Source organism: Alligator mississippiensis, chromosome 1 (assembly GCF_030867095.1).
Source record: "Alligator mississippiensis isolate rAllMis1 chromosome 1, rAllMis1, whole genome shotgun sequence".
In the NCBI taxonomy this organism is placed as follows: Eukaryota; Metazoa; Chordata; order Crocodylia; family Alligatoridae; genus Alligator; species Alligator mississippiensis.
In genome coordinates this window covers 13,693,089-13,718,295 of record NC_081824.1, presented here as the reverse complement: position 1 = coordinate 13,718,295, position 25,207 = coordinate 13,693,089, and the positions used below count along the sequence as shown (strand labels likewise).

At 44.6% G+C, this 25,207-nt stretch overlaps 1 protein-coding gene across 1 annotated transcript; it reads right to left on the bottom strand.

Annotated features, from left to right (window-relative positions):
* Window positions 1-302: 302 nt before the first annotated feature.
* LOC102561580 (meprin A subunit alpha) lies at window positions 303-24,923 on the bottom strand. Its single transcript, XM_014601587.3, has 14 exons — window positions 24,817-24,923; window positions 24,704-24,728; window positions 24,507-24,560; window positions 22,877-22,917; window positions 22,682-22,757; window positions 22,224-22,341; window positions 18,178-18,353; window positions 14,098-14,319; window positions 13,346-13,495; window positions 10,129-10,344; window positions 7,094-7,567; window positions 6,282-6,455; window positions 1,128-1,332; window positions 303-548 (listed from the first exon to the last, which is right to left on the bottom strand). Exons 1-14 carry the CDS (start codon window positions 24,883-24,885, stop codon window positions 401-403), a joined length of 2,148 nt encoding a protein of 715 aa, XP_014457073.1. The 5' UTR covers window positions 24,886-24,923; the 3' UTR covers window positions 303-400.
* Window positions 24,924-25,207: the final 284 nt, after the last annotated feature.

Below are 25,207 nucleotides of genomic sequence, written 5' to 3'. Positions count from 1 at the left end.
ACTGGATTTACTGGATTTACTGGATTTGTTCTTAACATGTTCTGTAGGACTTTTCTGTAAGGGCATTTCTCCTGTGACATCATCCGAGTTTGAGCATGGCACATGTTCCACCAGTCACAGCCCAATACAGGGACTTAAAATGAAGGAACAAAGTGGGAAAAGTAGATGGAAAAAGGGTTCTCCAGGTTGTTCTCATGCTAAAACTCTTTATTAAAGCAGCCATTCAAAGAGGCTGCTCTTTATATGACATGCTCTGGGGAGCAAAGGATCTTGATAGCGGATTCCTGCATCACCATGCTGAATGGCTTTTACAGACTTTATTTCTGTCATTTCGTTCACCACACCAAAATGTTTTCAGCTCTGGAAGAGTGCCAGGCTTACAGTTATTCAGCCACAGCTTCTACTTTCTAGCAATCATGGAGATGATGACAATTGTTAGCACTATAGTCCCAGCAGCTCCACCAATCATCATTCCAATGATATTCCCATGGACCTGTGCTGTCTGGCATCTCTCACCTGCATAGAAGAAGGCTTGGCCAGATGGACACCTGAGAAAATAAGGCAAGAAATGCAAATTCACGGTGTGCATTTTTTCCTGCGGGCAATTCAAGATCTTACATATATATTCAGAACTCCCAAAAGGATGAAGACACCTGTCCATTGTGGACTGGACTATTTTGTTTGTGATAAAATGTCCTGTTTAGGCCCAGCCTCAAGTAGGGGACAAAGGGGACCCAGAGCTCAGGAGTGGAGGCTGTAGAGAGTTCAAGGAGTTTTCAAACTTTTCCCATGTTCCCAAGAAGCTCCTAATAAAAGGGTGTGAGCCCAGGTCCCTTGCCTTCTGTGGTATGGTTCACGTCTCCTGGGAGCATGCACTGGAAATAGTTTCCCCGGATGACTGCTAGCGAGAGCTAGTCCTGCAGGGAAGTGCCGTGCTCTTTCTACCATTCCTGGAAATGTGGAGGAGTTTTGATTGCTACAAACATTGATTACATTAGTAGTCGTAATTGCTACAAACATTAATCGACGTTTGTAGCAATGACCTGAAAATTATATTCTCCTACTGATTAGCTGTATCAGCTGGTGCAGGGCAAACCTAGGGCTGGCATGAAAGGGTTTGATGGTACCTGCAGCTTGCTTTCCCTTTTACATTCACACAGACTCCATCGTTTTGGCAAGGATTCGGGTCACACGGGTCTGTTATGGAGGAAGACCAGTCTCTCATGGGGCCACTGTTCTGGGCTGATCTCTTCTGTCTTTCAAGCACAAGAACATCAGAGGCAGGCTGTGGAGATTGAATAGGGACCTCAGTCTTGTTGAGATGAGTTAAATCTTTTGAAAAGGAAGAAAGAAATAGTGAGAGGCACAGAGAATAACAGCAGCAGACATTACACAGGACACTTTCCATTCCAACAGTTCACAGGGCTTTACAAACAGTAACGGTTTCACTGGTACGGGAGGAGCTGCACGTGTCTCAAGGGAAGAACATGCCCCTGCAACGTACTCCTGCTGTTAGGACTAAAGCAAAGCAGCCAAACCCACAGATCTGAACACCCCTGGATTCTAGCAATATCAGAAATCTAGCCAAGTCAGTGGTTTATTTCTTCATAGTGGACCACATTAAGTGGAACTGTAAATGCTGGAGCATTTGAAATCCAGAGGCAGATTTTGCAGCTTGAGCCCATGCTGAAGAGCCCTGGCAGAAGTTACATTTATGTCAATCAATATGTTAAGCTCTCCATACATTGTGACATGCCACGTGTTCAGCCAATTTATGGTGCAATGAAATGACAAACTAGCCTCAAAACTGTTTCACGTGTGACATAATGTAACACAGAGGTTCCCCAATTTTTTCTTATTGCGTACCCCCTTCCAGATTTACCAGTTGCCCACATACCCCTGCCAGCATACATTTTATATTTTAACCCTTTAAATGCCCAGCCATGTCGCTCACCTTGCTGGGGTCATCTGACCCCAGCAGTATTTCCTGGCCAAGCACAGGGGGGCTGGGCCTGATGATCTCGAGAGGTCCCTTCCAACCCCTAACATCTATGAATCAATTATTAGTATAATGAAAACTATTACCACCATTACACAATTTCTCCCGCATACCCCCTAGAGATGACGTGTGTACCCCCAGAGGTACACATACCACAGTTTGGGAATCCTTGATGTAACATAAAGTAATATAATGTGATGTAACATGGGACATTTTTTGGCTGGTTTGTACTGCACCTTAAATTGAACTTGCGGCATGTGTCAGACACATGACTGCCGATTCCTGATCCTGAATCTCAGCTGAGCACGGGGATCAGGCTTAGGACAGCCCCAGGGTCTATGTCAGGAAAAAGCTGCCCCCTGGCCTGATTTCCTGGATTGGAAAGCGAATAGCCCCAGGCCCTGGCAGTTACACAACTGGGGGTTCAGGAGTTTTATGCCCCATCTCAAACATCATACATCTTGCCACTACACACGTGGTATGGCAGGATACACAATTTTGGGGATGGGGGCATACAATTCCTCTGATCCCAATGACAGACCATTATTTTAACACCTGCAAAGGGCCTAATATATATAAGAAGTACTTTTCCCAGTAAGTGAGATTACTTAGGAAAAGACCTAAATTCCTGGGAATTCTTAAAGCTTGTATAGAGCTTTTTCTGAAACATCCACATACAGGGTTAGTGAGGAAGGGGACACGAAGGGTGCAGAGGTGGTTTTAGCAGGAGTTTCAGTTCATTAGGCTCTGAGGAAAAATTCAGGTTCTGCAGGAACAAATGGGCTCTAAATTAACTGAAGTGGAAGCAGATTGTAGCATCGAGGACACTGGGTGTGACAAAGCTTGGATGGGGATTACTTAAACTAGGATCATAAAGGCAATGGAGTACCTGACAATGGAAGACAACTTTGATATAACGGGTTTACTGAAACATGGTAGAGTAATACAGATCAATGAAATGCTGCACTACCTGGCCTTAAACTGCTCAAGCAGAACAGACTGAGGTCAGCAACCCCCAGCACACGTGCCGAGACTGGCACGCAAGGCCATGTTGCTCGGCACACCACTGCCAGCCTGGGCTCCAAGCAGCTGCTGCCAGCCATGGAGCCCAGGCTGCTGCCAGCAGGCGGCTGGGAGGCTGCAAGCCCTGCTGCAAGCAGACTGGCCTCCATGGGCCGGCTGCAGCCAGGAGGCTGCAAACAGCTGCTCTGGGCTCCAGCATGTCGGCACTCTGGCACCTTCCAAGGTAGACATTGTGGTTTTTTCAGCACTCCAGCCAAAAAACTTTGCCTACCCCGGACTAGATTATAGAGGATTGAGTAATGGCTAAAACAGAACTAGTGTAGTTAAGATGTCTGAGTGGAGAGGACCCCCGTTGTAGCATCTGCAAGGATACAAATCCCATGTACTTAGAATATGCATATATTAGAAGCTTCTAGCAGTTTCCAAATCAGAGAAAGGTTATTACTGAGCTCATAATGTTGAGGGAGGTCAGAAGGGCAACTTAGTCTAATAAAACAGTAGTAATGGGTGATTACAGCTAGTCAGGCATCAATAGGTCAAATGCCACATTGAAACAAGGTTTAGAGTTGCAATTTCTCAACATCATAATCAGTTCGCTCTTGGAAAGGAGCATGATGGAGCATGCGGGAGAACAGGTTCGTGTCATGTTAGCTTCAGTAACACAACAAAGCTGTTTCGTGAAGTTAGTAGAACTACTCATTCATGGTGTAATGAAATTCAACCTCCTGGGTCACAACGAAGCAAAACTAGTACAGTGATACTGAAGTGTAACAGTATACTTTTAATAAAGGGTGATTTATATACAAGCAGAAAGATGGTCAGAAACACTTCAAAGACAAAAGAAGAAAATGAAAACCCTTATCTGAGGATGAAGATGATTCAAGCAAGGTAAAGACAGCTTTCCAGAAGAGATGCCTATCCTCTAATAAAAAGGAAGCATGTAGGAAATAAAAAGAAACTCAAGGGAAACATTATCTAAAGAGCTTGAGTAACTTAGGAGCTTAAGTTCTATAAGCAAATAAGAGCCTAAGTCTTATTGAAAGCCAATGACTTGGACTTCTGAATTCAAGGATTTTGATTTTCTTTTCAATTTAGATGGGATTCAGGCTCTTAAATGCCTCAATTATTTTTGAAAATGGAAGTTAAATTCTAGAGTGACTTGGGGGCTTTTGAAAATGTTATTCCAAGCAACTAAATATCCAGGTTCAAGAGGTTAGTTAAATAAAAGTTGGTCAGTCAAACCAAAAACGAAAAAAGTCAAGAATAAGCTAACAAAGCAGAAGAACAAGGAGTGATCAAAAAAGCAAGAAAGAAGGTAATAAGAGTATAATAAATCATATAATTAATTAAACAGTTGCAACACTGTTCAGTAAGCCTTTAAAGGCATCTTTACACCTGCTCTGAGGTGGGGGGGGAAGGCACTTTAATTAGAGCAGCTCTCGGGAGCCACTCTAATTAAAGCGTCCGCAGCATCTTGTGTATTCAGAGTCCCACACTTCAAAATAGTGGCGGGGCGCTTTAACTAAAGCTCATTTAAAGCACCCCTACTGCCATTTTGAAGCACAGGGACACTGAATACACATGATGCCAAGGCTTCTGGAGCATGCTAATTAGGGAATTGAGTCTGTTAATTAGCATGTGTCAGAGTAGGCATCAGGCACATGTATAGGTGCTCTACATGTCTAAATGGACTTAGGTGCTGGCCTATGCGAAGCAACTATTATTCACTTTGGATTCGGATTCGGCTGATTGGGGGACACTGATTCAATTTGGTGATTCGAATCGCTGTCCCGAATCAATTCGGCTGAATCTCTGAATCTCCAAAGCAGCCAGACTCGTGCCCCCCCAGCCCAGCAATGGCTGCCCCCCCACCCCAGCTCCCAGCATGTGGGGGAAAAAAAGCCCCAACTCAGTAGGTGCTGCTGGCCAGGAGCCAATCCCTGCTGCCCCCCACTACCCCACATTGTGTGGGGGGCTCTTCCATGAGCCCCCCCACACCCAACCCCTGTCCCAGCCCCCACCATGACTGCCCTACCCATCGCAGCTCTGGCCTTTGAAAAAAACAAAAATAAAAAACCCCCAGACTCACCACTCCTGCCAGGCAGGGGGTGATCCCCACTGCCCCCCCCACCACGTGGGGGGCTCTGAATGAGTCCCCTGAAGCCCTGAGGCTGCTGCAGGAGCAGAGTGTCCTTTTTATTTTTTTCTTAAAGGACTGGAGCTGGCCCGGACAGGGCAGCCACTGGGGGGGCTAGGGCAGTGGGGAGGGGGTCGGGAGTCTCATGCACAGCCCCCCATGCAGCATAGGACAGTGGGGGGCAGCAGGGATTGCCCCGCCTGCGCAACAGCACCCAGTGAGCACCAGGGCTTTTTTTTTTTAAAAAAAGCTGGGGTGGGCAGAGCAGCCGTGGGGCAGGGGGCTGGGGGAGCGGCTGGGAGGCGTTCCCCATGGTCCCCTCCCCACTTCCCCGCCCCTAGTACTTAACAGCTCGGAGTCGGCTACAGCTCTGTGTCGCAGCCACCTGCTCGAATCATCAAAGCTCTCTGAAACTTTTCCGAAGATTCGGAGAGCTTTGAATCAATTCGGACCTTTTAATTGGTCCCCTGATTCAATCTGGATTCAGAGATTTGACCACCAAATCAGGCCAAATCTCCTCCTCCGAATCACCACCTGAAGCTTCACACAGCCTTAGTGCCTACATGCAATCCAAGTGCGCCCTGCCTGAGTCCTTAAAGAATTGTTAGCGCATCTACTTTTGTAGCTCACCATCATCTTAGCTTTAAGATTATGTTACAAAAAGCAAAAAGAAGGAAGAAGACCATCCTCGCTTTTGCTTCAACAGTTCTTCAGGGGCATGAGCAGGATACCTGCCAGCACTGCAGCCTCTGCTTGCCCTGACCATCAAATTAGCCAGCCCAAATTGTTACTTGTCATACTTTTTGGCCCTCCTTTTTATGGGAAATTACAATAATTAGATGCCTAAAGATGCATATTGGATTAAAAAAGCTTGCCTATTTGGATATGCAAAAGTGCCTAAGTACTTACCCTTCAGTGAAACCAATGAGAGTTGGATAGGCAGTCATTTTTTTAAATCTCACTGAGGTGCCTATCTGCATCTATAGTTATCTATATGCTTTTAAAAATCTGTCCGAACCAGCATAAAATGAAGCTTAGTGACAGGGAGGAATAATTACTGGAGAGCTCACATAAAGAGAGATGGAAAGGAAGATTCTGGTCTACCAGAAGGAGAAGCCGTACCGTGAAATTCTGCAAAAATGATGAGGTTGTCATGTTTCAGGAAACTCCTCTGTGTCAGCTGTTTATGAGAGATGAAGGTGCTCCAGCCCCAGTCTAAGCTTCTAAAACATTTGCACGAATCATCATATTTTCCAACAAGAGATGGTTTATCCCATATTGAAGTGTCATTTTTATCTGCAAAATACAATATGGCTTACACATCTCTCTTTTTAATCAGCAAAAAGGCTAAAACCAATTTTTTTTTGCAGAGTAAATCTTAAAGCACAGCATAGACTATTTGTGCATTAGAAAGCAGTGGTGGTTCCATGCTAAAGCTTTAGCGTCCTCTGCATAGTTTGATCCCACCTTGGAGAGGTTAGGGTGACTGGGCTTTGCTCATCATTCTTGGCCTGTTAAAAATCTTTGTCGTAAAAGATGTAACTACAAACAGGTACAAATCAAAAATCATAGATCCAATTTCTACTGAGAAAGGTATAGAGAAACGGGGGCTTATCTTAGCTTTTTTACTTTATCATCAAATCATCTGATTGTGATTGTTGTTATTTATTGGTATTATCATAACACCTAGAAATCCTAGCCATGGATTTCATCCCCTTTGTGCTAAGCACTGTACATGGAGTGGAGAAAAGAAAGTCCCAGCTCCCAAAAGGTTACGATCCTTGTATAAGACAAGAGGCAGCAAATGGATACAGCCAGCCAAATCGGAGGTAATATTGGAGAGCCTAGCCAGCTAACTCCATTGTTCTCAACCCGGTGGAGCGCACATCTTTGCTCTCCTCCTGACTACATGTTTTCACAAAGAAGTTGTGTACCTAGAAGGACTTGGGTTTTGTCTGTCGTGAAGCTCCTGCTTGCAGACATCCTTTTCCTGATGTCAGGGTCCTGGTCTATCACTGTTAAAATGGCCTGTCTGTTTTCAGCTGGCCATTCCAGAACAGCGTCGTTATCTCCACTGCACAAGTGGAAAGAAATGCGACTGTAGTTCTCATAAGTGGAATTAATCAGACCGTGAGGAAACAAAGATATGCCATAACCATAGCCCTCAGAGCTATAAAACCGGGGACTACGCATAACATCATTTTTGGTCGTAGTGCGGAGGATCTGAGTGAAATTCCGAATCACCCATACAGCACTGGGGCATGGGGTCTCTGTTAGGGTGACATCATCAATGGAAATTCCACCGGATGAGATGTTGGGATTGCCACTTAATCCTTGGAAGAGATATCTGAACTTCTTTTGGACACTGAGGGTCACATGTGCAATTTTCCAGTTAAGATCAGCATCTCCTATAGAAAAAAGCAAGAGCCAGTTACATGGTTAGTGATGATATGAAGTAGCAGCATGCTTCGACAATCCATATCAGTGATTCTCAACAAAGGTGCCACAGCACCCAGGAATGCTTGACATCATTTCAAGGGTGCTGTGGGATGCCACACAATGTTAGCCCTGTTAGGTTTGCAAACATCATTCACAAGACAAACCCATAGATTTCAAATAGAAATCCACAATTTTGATCTGTCACAGTTCCTTGCAACAGAAAAATGCCTCTATTAATTTTCTGTATTAAGAGTGAAAACTGAGAGCTGGCATTTCCCCAGGGATGCCACAAGTGTATCTAGGGGTGCCTTGAGTCTAAAAAAGTTGACAACCACTGATCTATATATTATAAACCACATATTAAGACAAATGTCCAACAGAGTCTGGAAAGGTAGAAGTCCCAAGGTAATAATCATTGTACATTTATACAGCAGTGTCACCTAGAGACCAAGGAACCATAGTGTCAAGTGATCAAGCAATCATTTAGCAGTTGACAGTCTCTAATCCGAAGACTTTACAGCCTGAAAGACAAGACGTAACATAATGCTGAAACCGGTAGCACGAACTGGTCCTAGCATCGCCTCCATTTAATGTCCTTCATCCTCCAAATGCCATCTGGGGGGTATCCGTGTCTACTCAAAACTCCTTGGGAGTGAACAACACTACAACATAATTCCATGGTCGCTGCATTTGTGGTGTCAAGCAAAGTCACAGGAGTGGATTTTCTTATCCCTAATGACTTTTTGCACTTCTTTAACTTGGCCTAAAGAAACCACCTGGGTTAGATTCATCCTTGCATTGAGTCTTCTGAAGCCAGTAGAGCAACACTAGGGGGTTTTGTGGCCCTTCCTGTTGTATATCTGAAATTTTCCATTATCCAGATTCTGTTACCTTTGCTCACTTTCAGTAGCACAAGAACCCATGAGAAGTCCAGTGGGTTTCAGCTGTTTTCAGTGGGACTTCTCATGAAATCCAGTGCATTGAAATCAGTGGTTTTGCTCTCAAGGAGGGAGTTGCTATTTAGTATAAGTAAGGGCATGAAAATCTGGCTCAGTATGTCTCCTACTTCTTGTGATGATTTCTTGCTTAGCCTTCACTATTGTTTGGTGATAAACCTAGGATCCATAAAGAGTCCTTTATTAAGACATGAATTTAAAGTTTGATGTCAGAGTCCTTGAATTAGATGGTGCCATTTCAATGCTGTGGGTCACTGGTATCATGATTTACTGGCAAGGAAATAAGTTGATTAATTATCTGCCTGGGAAATGTTCTAGAAGTGAATACAAATGGACACTATCAAGGTTCAAAGCTCTATTTTGCATTAACAAGGTTGAGGAGCTTTGCTTTTATTTATATTAGTAACAATGAATTTACTTCTCAAAGGCCATGTCTATACATGCTTTTACATGTACCTAAACTTAATGCGCCGTTGCCTAATGCACATTAAGGCAATTTAGGTTCATGTCTACACATGCACATGCTAAGGCGCATTCATGTGGTGTGAGGACTGACTTGGAACTAAAGTTAGTCCCAAGTCAGTTGACATACACAGCATTAATGTGCCTTAGTGTGTTTACATGTGTGTTAAGGTGCTTTAGCTATTCGCACCTAAATTTGATACCTGCCTTTGCGGGTATCAAATTTAAGTGCAAATAGCCTAAAATCGCCATTTTTAAGATGCATTAAGGGCATGCACATGTGGACCCACACGCTGAATGCACCTTAAAAATTGCTAATGAACCTTAAATTGGCACATGTAGATGTGCCCATAGTATATAATGCAAACTTTCCACAGGTCATATTTCTTCTTAAAGCAAGGCCTTAACACTAACAGTTACATCAGGAATTCTGTTACTTGAGCCGTCAAAATTTCACCACTACAAGCTGTAACAGGGAACTCGAGTCCCATTACAGTTAAAAGACTGGAAGGCCAGGTTAAAGGGGGAGGCATCTTCAAGACTTGGACTTTTGTGGCCCAGAAGGGTAGAGCACCAGGCTGTGTAAACTCCACTCAGGAGGAGAGCAGGGCAGCGTGGCCCAGACTGAGAAGGGAGAAAGAACTCCCTTTGGGTGGGACTCACTGTACTGCTACATAGTGATCAAAAGTGAGTAAGCCCTGAAATCACACAGTGGTTTTGGCTTGGACGCACTTGAGACGCACTGTGGGGAGGGGCACAGAGTGCCATAGGTGCTTTCTCCTAGCTGCTAACAAAATATAACAAAGGTAGGGAAGGCAAGATCAGGGAATCCATCAGGACAGCTGGAGCGGGAAAGACGGCTGGAGCTGAATGCCAGGGGACAGCAGACCATGATATGTAACATCAAGCCTTCTACGCAAACTAGCACTTGAATAGAGCCATGCCCATACTGTATTCATATACCAGAATACTTAACAAGCTAGAGAGCTACCCACCTGGGATGTCTGGGATAGCCCTTTTGTTTTTTTAACTAGCTTCACAGTGTGGCATCCCCTCCACTTCCACCCCCACCCCCCGAGCTTTTTCTCATGGCTTAATATTTTCAGAAGTACCTTGGAACGTTTTGACTTTACTCAACTGGCGGACATTCCCAGTGCCATCATCCTGCTTAACCCAGATGATAAGCTTGTCCAAGAGGCTTCCTGTCATCTTATAGAAGAACTGGAGACATTGCTGAGCTCTCTTTGGGTAAAGGATCCGGGATTCTAGGATAGCCGCATTTTCCACTCTTCCAGACCTGGTGTCAAAGTACATGACATAGCCGGCATCTAGAGAAAGAGGACATGATTGTATTCTTAACCATTCTGTTGGCTGCACAGGACTCATGGCAGCATAAATGTGTATGTAGTACAGATGAAGCAGCAGCACAAATTTCAGAACCACCTTTTGTATCATACACCATCTTGTCATTCATGGGGCACGCCATCCAAGCTTATCCCTTCTTTAAACTTATACTCAAAAACAATTTTGCCAAAGATATCAAAATGCTTCATGAGCACATATTTAATTTTTGCACCACTTCTCTGTTGTAGAAATGATTTATTATCCCCATGTCACAGAGGGGGGACTGAATTATGGAAAGACAAAGTGATTTGCTCAAGGCCACACAAAACACCTGGGAGTTGGAAGTACAGCCTCTGAATCAGAAATTCCTAGACTTTAAATGCTGGAGACTACCAGTGGGAGAGGAACTGGGGAAAAACCCTGCTTATACCCAGTTCACTCTCCCTTTCAGCATCTGCTCTCTGCCACTGTGTGATACAAGATCCCTGGCAAGACAGACCTATGCTTTGACCAAGTAAATGGAAGTTCTTATGTTCTAAAACCAGAATGAGAATCCAGGGGCCTGACAGCCAGCCCCCACTCTCAGTCCATGAGTCCCCATTCTTTCACACTCAGTCCAAGTACCAAAAAGAAAATGGTTCAAGACAGTGATATTATAGCAGCAGTCGAGCTAAATTCCTCTTTCAGTTACATGTGCACAATTCCATTGGAAGAGAAAAGAAAAGGGTGGGGGTGGGGGAAAGTCAAAGGATTTTTGGTGAATCTGGAGAGCGTGCTATTGGCAGCTGTAAAATTGCTTCCTAATATCATCTTCCATTCTTAGCTGAAGTTGGACCTAGTCTTGTGTAATCAACATTTGGGGAAGGCTAGTTCTACCTTCTAGTGGCTAGGGGTCATTATATCTCCAAGTCTTAGTTAGGCAAAATTTTCACTGACGTCATGTGTTCATGAAGTCCAAGAGAGTGTTGCTGACGAAGCAGTTGAAAATCTGATGTTTAGTTATCAGGTTTCCCTTTGGGAACTTTCTTTTACTTTTACTGGTGAAGAAACTCTAAGGTCTTTCTAGTCTTTCTGGACTTTAGGAAGGCCTTCAACACTGTCTCTCACCCCATTCTCATTAAAAAACTAGGGAACTGTGGCGCTGACACCTACACAGTCAAATGGGTCACTAATTGGCTGAAGGGGCACACCCAGAGAGTGGTGGTGGACAGGTCTTATTTGACCTCGAGGGATGTGGGCAGTGGGGTCCCCCAGGGCTCAGTCCTTGGGCCTACACTGTTCAACATCTTCATCAGCAACTTGGATGAGGGGGTAAAAAGCACCCTGTTCCAATTCACAGACAACACTAAGTTGTGGGGGGAAGTGGGCACGTTAGAAGGAAGGACGAGGCTGCAATCAGACCTAGACAGGTTACAGGGGTGGGCGAATAAGAACGGGATGGGTTTCAACACTGACACATGCAAGGTGCTGCACCTGGGGAGGAAGAACCAGCAGCATACCTACAGGCTGGGGGACTCCCTTCTCATCAGCACAGAGGCAGAAAAGGATCATGGAGTCATTATTTATAAACATGGGCTGCCAATGTGAGGACGTAGTCAATAAGGCTAACGGCACTTTGTCATGCATCCACAGATGCATCATGAGCAGGTCCAAGGAGGTGATCCTCCCCCTCTCTGTGGCACTGGTCAGGCCGTAGTTGGAGTACTGCGTCCAGTTCTGGGCGCCACACTTTAGGAAGGATGTGAACAGCATTGAGGGTCCAGAGGAGGGCCACTCACATGATCAGGGGGCAGCAAGGCAGGCCCTACGAAGAGAGGCTGAGGGACCTGAACCTGTTCAGCCTCCACAAGAGAAGGCTGAGGGGGGGATCTAGTGGCCTGTTACAAACTAGTCAGGGGGACCAGCAGGCATTGGGGGAGTCCCTGTTCCCCCGAGCACTACCAGGAGTGACAAGGAATAACGGTCACAAGCTGGCAGAGGGTAGATTCAGACTAGATATCAGGAGGTGCTACTTCATAGTCAGGGCGGCTAGGATCTAGAACAAACTTCCAAGAGAAGTGATGCTGGCTCCTACCCTGGGGGTCTTTAAAAGGAGGCTGGATGAACACCTCGTTGGGGTCGTTTGACCTCAGTACTTTTTCCTGCCATGGCAGGGGGTCGGACTTGATGATCTGCTCAGGTCCCTTCTGACCCCACCAACTATGAAACTATGAAACTATAATTTGTTCCTCAACAGGTATGGAAGACCTCCAAGACTGGTGCACAGTGGGGATTCATTTTGCCTTTTTTCTGCCATTCCTCTATTTTGAAAAATAGAAATTTGGGGATTTTGTGTAAAATTGTCAATAAACGTTTGAATGGAAGGCTGTTAAATATCACTGCTCTGCAGTTCTCCTGGAAATCAAATATATGTTTATCCAGGACTCTTCCAGCACCAGTGTTTCTCTTGTTTGTTTTCCTGGTCATGGAATTACTTCTCAGATACGTTTATGGAGGCTTGTGAGTATCGTTTCATTCTTATCATCTCGTAAATGATGAATCAAACCTTGACGGGTACAGAACGACATATGCTAAATGATATTTATCAGACTGGTAGTGAATTATGTTCTTTGTCCTCTTTCATATTGCTGATTGGGTCCAGCAAATGTACCATATGTTGCAAAAAAGCTTGCTGAATTTGCAGTGGCAGTATCATTGCTCCTAATTATAAAGGGGAAGTAGAGTGCCACGGTGGTGTGAAAAGGGAATAGGAGCTTAGCTTAGCTAGAATCATAACAAACAGGGCCTCTTCTTGATGGTCTCCTCAGAAGTCACTTCCTTCTTGACTTTAACTTTCCTTTCAGTTTTACTCACTTCTGGATTTTCCAAGAGTTGGCTGCAACAGTGGCAACTCTAAGGCCAGATCTGAAGCTGTCTTTGCAGCACAGATCTCAAACCAGCTCATGCATGAACAAGTGGCCTCAGAGGTAAAATATTTTCATTTACCTTTACAGCGTCCAGCAAGCGTGTAGTCTCCTTGTTCTACAAGGCTGCTCTTCTGATGGACCCAGTCTGCATCATCTCTGGTGCCTTGAACCATTCCACAGATATTGGCATGCTCAAAAGCACATTGGTCCAAAAGGGTGTGAGTTGAAGCTGAAAAAAAACCCCCACTGCATATGATTAATGCAAAGTAGCATCCATTTTTAAGAACTGCTGGGCTATTTTCCCCAGTCCATAAGTTTCTATGGAATGTATCACAAGGCAGGAATACAGACAGCCCAGCCTTGTAGTCCTTACTCCCCTTGGCTAGTCCAAAACATTATTTGGTAACTATTACAAAGGTGGAAAATACCAGGGGTTATCCCTGACTGGCAGTTTAGGTGACTTCTTGCAGATGTCACAGAAGCAGTAAGTCTCAAGGAAAGATTTGGAGGACGTGGAGGTTTTAATTTATTGCAGGGATTCCATGAATAGGGCACAGCATGGAAAATGCCATGGAAGTGGGTGAGTATGAGTCTGTAATTGAGGACCTGAACTGCTCTGAAATCAGTAATGACTAGCAGAGATTTGTGGAGGGGGCCTAAGAGGGAGAAAAGAAATAACTGCACTTTGCTAAGGCCAGCTGATACGAATCATGCTGTGGTTCCCCCCTCCTTGGCTTTCTTCCCCTTCTTGTAGACAACTAAGGGGAGCAAACTGACTATATTAAAGTATAGAAATGTGAAGCAATTGGCAATGGCTTAGTACTGACTTACTGCAGTTATACATGCGATTGAGTCTTTCGATGTCAAGGGCACTGAAATCCAGCCGCTGTCCAATAATGTCATCAAATACTGGTATCTTTGCAGTGATTGTGGGGAAGCTCTCATTTTTGTTAAATGAAAATGGCGCATAGTGCATCACAGATTCATAATCGTAAGGAGTGTTTAGGTCAGTGATAAACTGGTCATTGTATTTCACAAAGTTGTGTTCATAGCCTGATGAAAGAAGACGTGAGTGATTCACTCTAAAAATAATCACAATGTTTTCTTAAGGTAAAATGACACTAGGATGGACATGTAAAGGTTCAGTTGTTATAACTTACCGGTGCAGAATGGAATCAACAGTTTGATTTAAAAATGCAATAAGGCAAAAGCATTTTAATTTTACTTGAGTGGCTTTGGAACCTTTTTGATAGCAAAATGTTCTAGTCTGGCATCCCATTTTTCCTTCTACTTGTCTCTGATTGTTCAGGCTCATATAACTCTACCTGCTGATTTTGAAGACTATCAAATGGCAAGACAGCAAGTGACATTTCCATGTGTTAAATATGATTGTATTTGATTGGTATTGCAACTTGCACCCAGGGGTTTCATAGGTCAGAGTCTTCCCCCAATACATGCTCATCTGGCAGTATTCAGAGCAATTCTCATATAAGTAAAAGCTACTTCTGCTCTGGAAAGGATGGACATGACAAATCTACAATAATGACAGCCCAGTGCAGCAAAGTCCACGTTCCACTTAGATCTGTCTTAAAATTTGAGGGGTTGAGGGGCCACACAAGATTTTATGCCTTTTTCAGCAATTTTGAAGGAAGCCGGGAAAAAGTAAGAGAAAAAATAGCATTTCCAGTGACATTGGGAATGTTTTGGCTACTCCTTTCTCATTTTCCATTCAAATTGTCATTTTCCCCCATCATAAATAACATAGGGTCACTCTCTTCAAATGCTATTATTTTCTTGCACAATTTATTGGCTTAAGCAGCTCCATGTTCAGCACAAAGACCTATGATTCACAGGTCACAATTATCTTATCCATTATTTCCTTATAGAGACTTGAATTGGAGCTCAGGAAGGGTGACAACCTTGCCAGGATCGTGCTAAAACGATTTACAGCCGGGAGGCATATAATCTGGGCTGAAGATTATTTATGTTAAAACAAATACCTGGATTTTTTTATAGCAGTTTATCAGTAAATGAATAACTTTTAGATGCTGTTAAAATAATCCTGTGCTAACTGCCAGGAAAAGAAGCAAGTTGCATGCAGGAGGCTGCACAAATCCACTTTAATAGTGCTTTTCCAAGGACCAGAGCCAAAGAGGGAATTTGCTTCCTTTGTTGTGAGAAATCCAACATTTGCTGGCACATAACACCAGTTTCACGTGCTCTTGCTGTAAAAAAAAGCCAACAGCATACTGTGCTGTATCAACAGAAGAGTCACTTGCAAATCAAGAGAGGTGATTCTTCCACTCTGCTCAGCAATGGTGAGGCCTTGCTGGAGTAGTGTTCAGGTTTGGACCCTGCACATCAAGAAGGATGTGGACAGATGTGGCAGGAAAATCAAACTGATTAGGGACCTGGGAGGCAAGACTTTTGAGGAAAGGCTGAAAGAACTAGGGTTAGTTAGAAGAGAAGACTGAGGAGAGATTTGATAACAGGCTTCAAATACCTGCAGGGTGATAATAGAGAGGACAGAGATGGACTTTTCTCTGTAGTCATAGGAGGCCAGGCTAGGAGCAATACAAGCTGTAGCAGAGGAAATTTAAATTGGGGATTAGGAGGAACTTTCTGACTATGAGGCTGGTCCAGCATCGGACCCGGCTGCCTAGAAAAGTTGTGGAGTCTCCATCCCTGGAAACTTTCAAAGGCAGCCTCGACAAACATTTGGCTGGGATGTTTTAGTCAGGGATTATCTGCCTTGAGCAGGGAGTTGGACTAGACAACTTTGTGAGGTCCCTTCCAGACCTACTTTCCTATGATTATCAACTGCATGAACAATCACCTCTGGAGTGATATTATGTTATCATACACCACTTCATATTTCTCTCTTTTCTACTGCCTCCATTCAAAGGGCTGGGAATAGACTCTGAAGCCTTCCAGTAGGTCTTTAAAGAGGGGATAATAACACCCCTTTGTTTGGCTCATGGACTGTGAGCACTTTGCAGCACAGATGATTTCTTTTTTCATATTGGTAGAAGCTTCCCAATAAATTAACATCTTTTAGATGTCGTTAAAATAATGTAACGTCTTGCAGAATGGAATCCCAAATTCGATCAAGTATATATGCAAGGCATTATTACTGTTGTAATTATTCGTAGTAGTAGTCGAAGTAAGCAGCAGCAGTACTAGTATTTCATATTGATAGTCCAAATTGAAACCAAGTTAGTAACAATTAAATATTGTGGACATGTGATGAGTGGCGGCCTCTGCGAGGTGAGTTGTTTTTGTTCCAGTTTATGGCGATAAGAAACATGATCTGCAATTGGCTCACATTGTGGTGTTCTCAGTTTAGATGCTCAGGACTGAATGGGCCTGGGCAAGGGCTTGCTCTTTCACATCTACAATCCCTCAGTCATCACCAGGGTGAGTCACACGTGGAAGGCAATGATGAGTGTTCATCCAGCACTTCTACTTACTACCAGTCTATTCAGTACAAAATGACAGCTATTCCACCTGGGGAGAGCGGGAGGAGCAGAGCAGAAGAGTCTCTTTGTACCACCAGTCCCTATCTATCCAAGTTAAAACTTTATCTTTCCCTCATTTTTTCTTCTCATTTCCTGATATATTTTGCACCTATATAGTGCTTGTGGAAGGTGCTAAATCAGGGGTGGGCAATTATTTCAGGCAGAGGGCCACTTATTGAGTTTTGGCAGGCCATCAAGGGCCACGACAGGCAGCCAGGGGCAGATAAATATTAATTTTCTAAATTTTTTAGGGGCCCTGCAGACCAGATAGAATGGCTTGGCAGGCCACATCTGGCCCGCAGGCCTCATTTTTCCTGCCCCTGTGCTAAATCAATAGCACTCTGTCTATTCACATATAAAACAGACAACAGCACTGAAAGCTTTCCTTCACTGCCCAACCAGTGTGCCTCAGCATTTAGCCAAAAGGACCACAACCAATGAGAGAATCACTTGCATTTGGTATTTCTGCTAAGACTAGCAACAAGGGGCAGATTTAGCAAGGGTGGGGCAGTTTGTTCTTGAGCGCCAATTATTCCTCCCTTGTCCTTGCTTAGGTTTTCATTACTTTTATACGTCATTAATACCTAGAGCAGGGCTGTCCAACAGGGGTCATACTAGCAGGGGCTGCGTATCCTGCAGGCTGCACCAGTGGGGGGCATGGGCACCCAGGCTGTATGGTGCATGGGCACATGCACCCTCTGCACCACACACTCATGTGTGTCCCCTCCCGGTGCGCCATACTGCCCCACCGCTGCATGGGTTCCCCCCCTCCGCTGCTGCAGCACATGCTATGTAGCTCGTCTCATCCTGACCCCCTGCACTGTGCTGTGCCACATTGCACCGCACCACGCCCAGGGGGTACAAAAGTTGGAGGAGGGAAGAGGAACCAAGAGACTCCAGCTGCTGTAGCAGCCAGAGTAATAGGGGGAGTAATAACCTGCTGGGAGCCCAGAGGCCATAATTTAACCCCTTGCTGTCCAACTGGCAGCCCGCCGTGACATATGGGAATGGAACTATGTTGTGCTAGGCACTGTATAAAAATCCTTAGGAAGACGTGGTTCCTGTCCCAAAGAGATTACAGAATGAACAGACCAGAGAAATAGATAGTGATGGAGCTAGGAAAAGTCTCTCGAGTGATGATGGCAACTCCTCTCCACTAGGCCGGGCTCCCTTCCGTCTCTGTGTCATTGTCAGAAAACAGCAGAGTTGAGAAGAACTTGTGCAGGAATATCTACTGCATCTAAAGGTGCTAGAGTATTTGTATTTACATGTACCTCAAGAGTCGCCCAATATTGCACCCTTGATTCTCATCTAAAATTCAATGAAGACTTTAAAAATCTCAGGAAGATAATAAGCAAATGTTCCAAACTCAAGCTGGAAGTGTAAAACCAACCTGCAGTAACTTCATTCCACCAGATATTCACATAATCATCCCGGTCTGTCCTTGACTGCTCGTGGTAAAATCCCAAAGCATGTAGGATCTCATGCTCCACAATAGCTTTATAGTCACACCCCAACCCAATGGACAAGTTTTGCCCAGTCTGAAGGTCTCCAACCATTGACCAGCACCTGAGAAAGAGAGAGATTGCATTGTGTCTTAAGAAGAGTTTTCTGGTCTATATTTAAGGAATAAACCTTGTCGCTTTATCCAAAGTATTGTAGGAAAAAAAGTTTAACCATACAGCTGCTCAAATAATGCACGTTAGTGCTTATTTGTTATGGGCTGATAATGCTCTCAGGGTTGTACAAAGCACAGAATGAATCAAGTCCCTCTTCTGAGGCATTAACACATGCCTTAGACCACTGTGTTATACTCATCCCCACTAAGGCAAATTCATGCACCTGAAATCCCCCATACTCTCCCAAATTTAAGCAGGTGTGAGAGTTGGATTCCAACCTCAAACCTTGAACCTAGACCCATAAATCATCCTCCTATGTAAGGTTGACTGGATCACTGTTTCCTTTTAAGATGCAGCCGATGGCACTAGTGGCTGCATTTTTTTGAAACAGCTTGGTGGCTAGGGCACTTTGCTAATGTAACCAGTTAACATATTTGTATTGTATGACAATCTTTCTGTGATACTTATGTATACTCTGTAGATATGTATTGTATACTCTGTAGATAGGCATGGTCGGGAGCTGTGTCCTTTATCTGTATCCACATTAGTAAGCATGGTCAGTGAGTGGGAACTCAATGGGCTGTTTTTAACTGCATTAACTCATTTTAACTGAGTTTTACCAGTTTAAATGTAGGGGGTGAGGTGAACTGGGCTTTGTGTGCACCAACGTGCCCTTCCAAAACTAAAGTTTATAGGAGTACCGAGGCTGTAAGAGAAAATTGGGCAAAAGTTCCTGCTTTCTGTTTAGAAGCTCTGCTTGCTGCAGTCCCTTCATAGTGTTTGATAAAGTAAGCTGTTGCCTGTGAAAACGTATGCATCTCTGATTTAGTTAGTCTATAGGAGCAGATCCCCCCTGCCATTTGCCTGACTTCAGCCTTACCTGGCTACCTACCTCTAACCATATTGACTGGGAGAAACTGTTAATCTTTGGCTGGAGTGGGCTATTAACCATTCAGGTTTTCTCTGAAATTGTTTGTCCCATTTCCCCTTTAATAAACCCCACAATAGTATAATATTCATAGTTTCTAGGGTTGGAAGGGACCTGAACGGATCATCAAGTCCGATTCCCTGCCGTGGGCAGGAACAAGTGCTGGGATCATAATACCCCAGCCAGATATCTATCCAAATCTATGTCTATCCATGATCTGTATTTGATAGCTATATTGTTCACACGTAGGTAAATTTAGTCACACTGGGCAAGGCAGCAGTTCAGATTGTCTCCCATATCCCCAGCATGCTCTGAACACCAGGGCTGCAGAGCAGGATGGGACACTGTACACCCTCCTTTGGAAGATGGGCTACTCCATAGCCATGAATGCAAGAAAGAAAGAGACAGAAAAAGAGTGCCTGACTTTGTAGCCTAGCGGTGTGGGCACTTCCCTGAGAGAAGATAATTATGAGTTCCAGTTTCAACTCTTCTACCCTAAAGAATCGTTAGATAAAATACACAAACAAAGAACATTGGTAGCAGAAGAAAGAAACCACTATTCTTCCCCAGGGAGTGCTCTCGTCCCTGGCCTACACTTTCATACGCCTCCTTGCTTGCCCTCTTCTTCCGGCCCCTTGAACTTTCTATTCCTTTCTGCAAAAGTGACACAGCTCCAACAGGATTATGTGGAGCGATCTCTCAGGCCAGCCTTGCAGTAGTGTAACGGAGGGGGAACGACTTGTGGGGAGGTGCCAGTATAGCAGCCACTGCACCTGCCAGCAGTCTGTGCCAGTGCCAGCAGGCAGAGCTGTTCCCAGTGCTGGTGCTGCCCTATTACACCTCTGCAGCCTACCTTCTACTTTGCTGGACCAGGCACTCTTCTGCAAGGTGAGACGTGGGTTTGAGTCCCTTCGGGCTGAGGAAGGCTCAGAACCCAGGACTCCCCTTTCCTGGGCAAGCGTTTTAACTAGGCCATTATAAAAAGCCAATCTCAAATGGCCTTAGGCAACCAAAAATTCAGCTCAGCCAAGGCAATGGTGTCTCAGGATATGTCAAGTAACTTTACTAAGTAGTTCTTCTGGCTGCCGGGATCTTGGTGTTAATGGGGTTTCTGTAAATTGCCGTCTTTGACTTAGGTGCCTTACTTCCACATAAGTCCCATTTTAGACCCTTACATTCCTTGGTGAAGCTCAACCTCAGGCATTATCATAAGAGTGTGTAATACACTGGCCTAGGGTTTGGAACCATATCTCCCTCTATTGTTATAGCAATACTATGGGCTAGGATCCTGATAACAACCTCCAACTCAGATCCATGCCAGTAGACTGTAGCTGTTCCAGAGGTAGCTCCAGGGGAAAGGTAGCAGCTCATGTCATTCATAGGCAACCTCTCAGCATGGCTCAGGAAGGAAATCGATGGGTCTGGTTATACAGCACAAGGCACCAGCATGCAGAGATACCCCATGCTAGCTCCTCACCTGCTAGCTCCAGAACCGGTATAGCCACATGGGTGCAGTGCTGTGTTAGGGGCAATAACCTCTTGTTTCAGTTCCAGAGTCAGCACATACAAAGGTAATATGAGGCATCTCTGCATGGTGCTGCCATGGCTATTAGAGGCAATCCCCCCCAGTGACTCTGATAGAGCCTTTTAGGACATGTCTACTCTGTGGCAGTAGCCAGGCTGTTCCCGAGCATGGCCTGGGCACCCCCTCCAGATCTGGAAGCATGCTGTTGAGGCCATTGCACAGTGTTGTCCCAGTAGCAGCTTTCGAGCACGCCACGTTGTGTGCAGACGTAGCAGGAGCCCTAAATTGAAGCAGTGGATTTTAAACAACACTGCTTCAATTTAGGGCTGATTAAACCCACATGTCATGCACACACACCGCTGATTTACCTGCCTCCCTGGCGGGGAGGGGAGGGTGAGCTGCCAGCGAGTGGAGCGGTCCCTGGGCTGTGGGGTGGGGGTTGGTGCTTCCCTCCGTGGCAGTGGCAGCAGCAGCACCCCCCCCCCCCCCCCCCGCTGGCACCTGCCCGCTGGCACCTGGCTTGGGTGGTCCCAGGGGCACCACAGCCATGGAGGGAAGCACCGGGCCCCTGCGCAGCTCAGACAGGCAGGAAGGCTCCAGGGGTTGGGGGAGATCAGGCTCACCATTTTTCCTGCCTCCAGGCTGCTGCCAGGCTGCTGCCTGCACGGGCTTCCTGCAGAGCCCCTGAGTTGCACGGAGCCTGGTGCTTCGCTCCACGGCTGTAGGGGCAGCAAACTAAAAGTCCTAAAGGAGTTTTAGTTTGCTGCACCCCAAGTCTTTTAAGGCACATTACACCACCAAATTTCCTTCAATGGCTGGAATTACTGCGCAATATGCTGCCCAGGTGTGCAAACACTGACACTATTAAAGCGGTACAAAAGCATTGAGCCTGCTTTAAAGCGTCATGCACACACACCTCTTTTTTTGTCTACACACAGCCCCAGATACGGATGTCTTGAGCGCGCTAGAGGGATGCTCGGTGAAGCATCTTCATTGGCATACTTCCAGGTTTGAAGTGCCGCAGTAGGTGGGCAGAGCAGGGAATGGCGGGGCTAGGGAATGCTGCTATATACATAACTGGTAAGAGTGAATAAGAACCTCAGTTCTTTCTAGCTGCCTCCATCATGCCCTGTGATCAGAAGACAATTTATACACCGGATATAATAATGATACTTCATTATCTTGAACTTTCATCACTTCTTTTCTCCCAAAGATTGCAAAGCCCAAACTCTGCCTCTAAAAAGGCCTGCAAAGAAGTTAAGGTCGGTAGGGCTCCAGAAGAATCATACCACCTACTATGACAATGGTGAAGCAAAGTCATGTAATAAAAGTTAAACAGGAATCTGGGACTTTGACATAACACTTACCCACTGCCTTGCTGGAAGAGTATGTAGGTTCTCTCTCCTTTGTACGGTTTGAAATCCACACAAGACTTTAGGCGAAACATTTCAAAAGCTTCAAGAATGACTCCTTTGGCATTTAGGTCTGGAAAATATATTTCAACAACATACCTTTAATACGTAGTAGGTGACAGATCAGTAATACACATGGTCTAGATCTCTATATCTCTGTGGACATATATTATATACGGTGCATGCATTATGATATACCTCCAAAAAGGATCAAAGCTTAAAATGACAAGTTTTATATCTGTCATGGCTGGGGAAATGGGTTTTGGCATACAGGTTGCAAGTGTTTATTAGCATATTTTTAAAAGTCTAATCTCCTATTGTTTGCCATTGGGTCAAACTCTAGTGTCATGATGCCTCCAGTTGGGCCAGGATTTCATCCCAAAATCTCAAAAACAAAGCACAGTCTGCATTACTCAGGTCATCAGCCAGAATGTAGGGAATGGGGAACTTCCATCGATAGCTCTCATTTCTCAGGGCATTACGTTCATTCTGTTAAAAAGAGAGAGGAAGGTTAATAGCCAGTAATGCATTCCTTGGGAGAGCAAAATGGGTTTTATAAGATGAATATCAGTAGGATAAATGATACCCATCTAACTGAAAATACTTGCAGGCAGTAAGATATCCCCCTGGAAGAGGTCCAGTCCAGCAGCTGAAAAACAATTCAGAAAAAGATGATTTAAAAATCTTAAACGTGGTGTTTTAGATTACAGAAAATGCTAGAGGTGCAGAAGTTGATTTCAAGACCTCAAAGGACATTTTCAGATTATTATTAGGATCGGTTTCTGTTTCCAAGCAAACAAATAGCAGATTCCACTACCTGTATCGCTGCATTGCTAAAAAGCACACTATTGTAGGTTGGTGCTCCATCATTTTCCATGCTGTACTGCATTTGCCAAACTATAGATCGCACCTATTCAACTGGCAGACTAAAAGGGGTTAATCTGCAGCCACAAAGCTCCTGCTTGGCCACTGCTCCCTCTATTGCTCCAGCTGCAACAACAGCAGCCAAGGGCTCCAGGCTCCTTCGTCCTATTCCAACTGCTGCCTCCCACCTCTGTCCCCTGCCCCTCACAGTGTGACACATGGGGTGGGAGCAGAACGGGAGTTCAGGGCCACACAGGCCCTTGGTTCTGCATTTCGGAGGAGGTCCTATGTGGGTGTATGGTGCATTGGCGGAAGGGGGGCCCTGCATGGTACAGTGCAGAGGACTATGCAGGCATGTGGTGCACTAGCAGAGGCATCCGTGTAGCCCGGGGGCCCTTAAAGCTTCACAAGATTGAAAATCCTCTGGGTTCTTAAGCTGATAGTTCTAAAGATGAATGGAATGAATGGATACATATCTATCTCTATTCTATTCTATTCTATTCTTTTCTATTCCACTCACCCTTAGAACAAGCAACCTAACAATATAATGAATATTAGATATATATAGCTATATAAAATATATGTATGCACTTCCTCAGCCTGGCGAAGGGTGTTTGTACCCAAAAGCTTGCAAAGAAGAATTTTTCCAACTCTTTTAGTTGGTCTAATAAAAGATATCGGATTTACCCAAAGAACCTTGTCTGCCAATGTATGCACGTGTGCATGAATGTACGCAAAGTTGGATTACAAGAAACAAAAAGATGAGATGAGGGCGCATTTTATTGGTATCCTTCCACATCATTTCCATACTAAGCCTTCAGATATATGGCAAAACACTAAATTATTTCCTTCTCTATAGAAGCCGTTGACAGAGCAGGAAAAAAATGATTGCTAGCTTGCAAAACCATTTGTAATGGGTACATCAGGGTACCTCACTATGAGCCATATCCTCAGCTAGTAAAATACGATTTACTTCATTGTGGATTCACAACAGCTGTGGGTTGGTCCCACTAGCACCAAATCTTCAGAAGCCCTTATGCTGCCCTAGTGAATATTCACTCGTGTCATAAAATTACTACCCATTTCAAAACAACCTGCAGTTTTCACCTAGGAGAAAGCAATGGCTTGGAAAGCAGGCATGTTGCAAGGTGAGATTCAAGAGTATTGACCAAGCTACTAATAATGCAGAATCTCACTCAGACACTGCCTGCATCACCTCTACTTATTTTCCTTGATATCACTGTCTACTCTTCCTGGAATAAAATAAATAAATACAGCTTCTACTTCTAAATTTTCTACTCCTAATATTTGAAAACACCCACCAGCTTACAGTGTTCTCACAGAGATTGAAAGGGGATGAGAAAAACTACCTACCTAAATTTATTTCTGGAATATCTTTCCTTAGTTCACCAGCATCAGCATCAAAGGCTGCAAGAAAAATATATGAAAAGGAAAACTTTTTGTAACCAACAGGACAGGCGTGGTGCCCCAACCACCACCACCCTTCTCCCTCATTCCCAGAAAATAACAGAAAATGTGCTGGAACATGCAATAGTTTAAGCAGCCCTTACCATCTTCCCTTGGGTGCTGTTGAACCTGAAAGAGAGCAAAATATGCATTGCATGAAGTGCAGAGAGCCCAAAGAGGGAGAGGGGGAGCTGGAAAAGTAGGGCGTAATACTTACGGAGAAAGGAGTGCAATGGCTGAAAAAGAGTGTCAGACACAGGCAGGAGAAGATGCAAGTGGAGGCCATTCTTGCCGTGGAAGAAGAAAACAGACCCCGTAATCTCTTAGAATTTATAAGGCCGTTCTCTGAACTTTGCCCAGAGTATCTAGCAAGAAACTTTGAACTCCTTATTTTTACTCTGAGAGTTATTAAACAGGAACCTTTTTTTAAAAAAACATTGCTTGTGGCAATATCATAATTTGCCTAAGTCCATGTAAAAAAAACCAAACATTTAACTGGGAACCCTGATAACTTTCAATCCAAATGATGAAAAGCTGGAACAGTAAGCAGTCCTGAATTCTGCCCAGAGTTAAATCAAGGGACTTATCTCTATTGTTGATTCTCTCTG

Coding starts and splice junctions, on each gene's coding strand:
- LOC102561580 (XM_014601587.3), bottom strand. CDS start 24,885: ATGGCCTCCACTTGCATCTTCTCCTGCCTGTGTCTGACACTCTTTTTC. Junction 22,918..24,506: donor TATTCCAGAAATAAATTTAG/GTAGGTAGTTTT, acceptor ATTGTTTTTCAG/CTGCTGGACTGGACCTCTTC. Junction 18,354..22,223: donor CTCTTCCAGCAAGGCAGTGG/GTAAGTGTTATG, acceptor TCTCTTTCTCAG/GTGCTGGTCAATGGTTGGAG.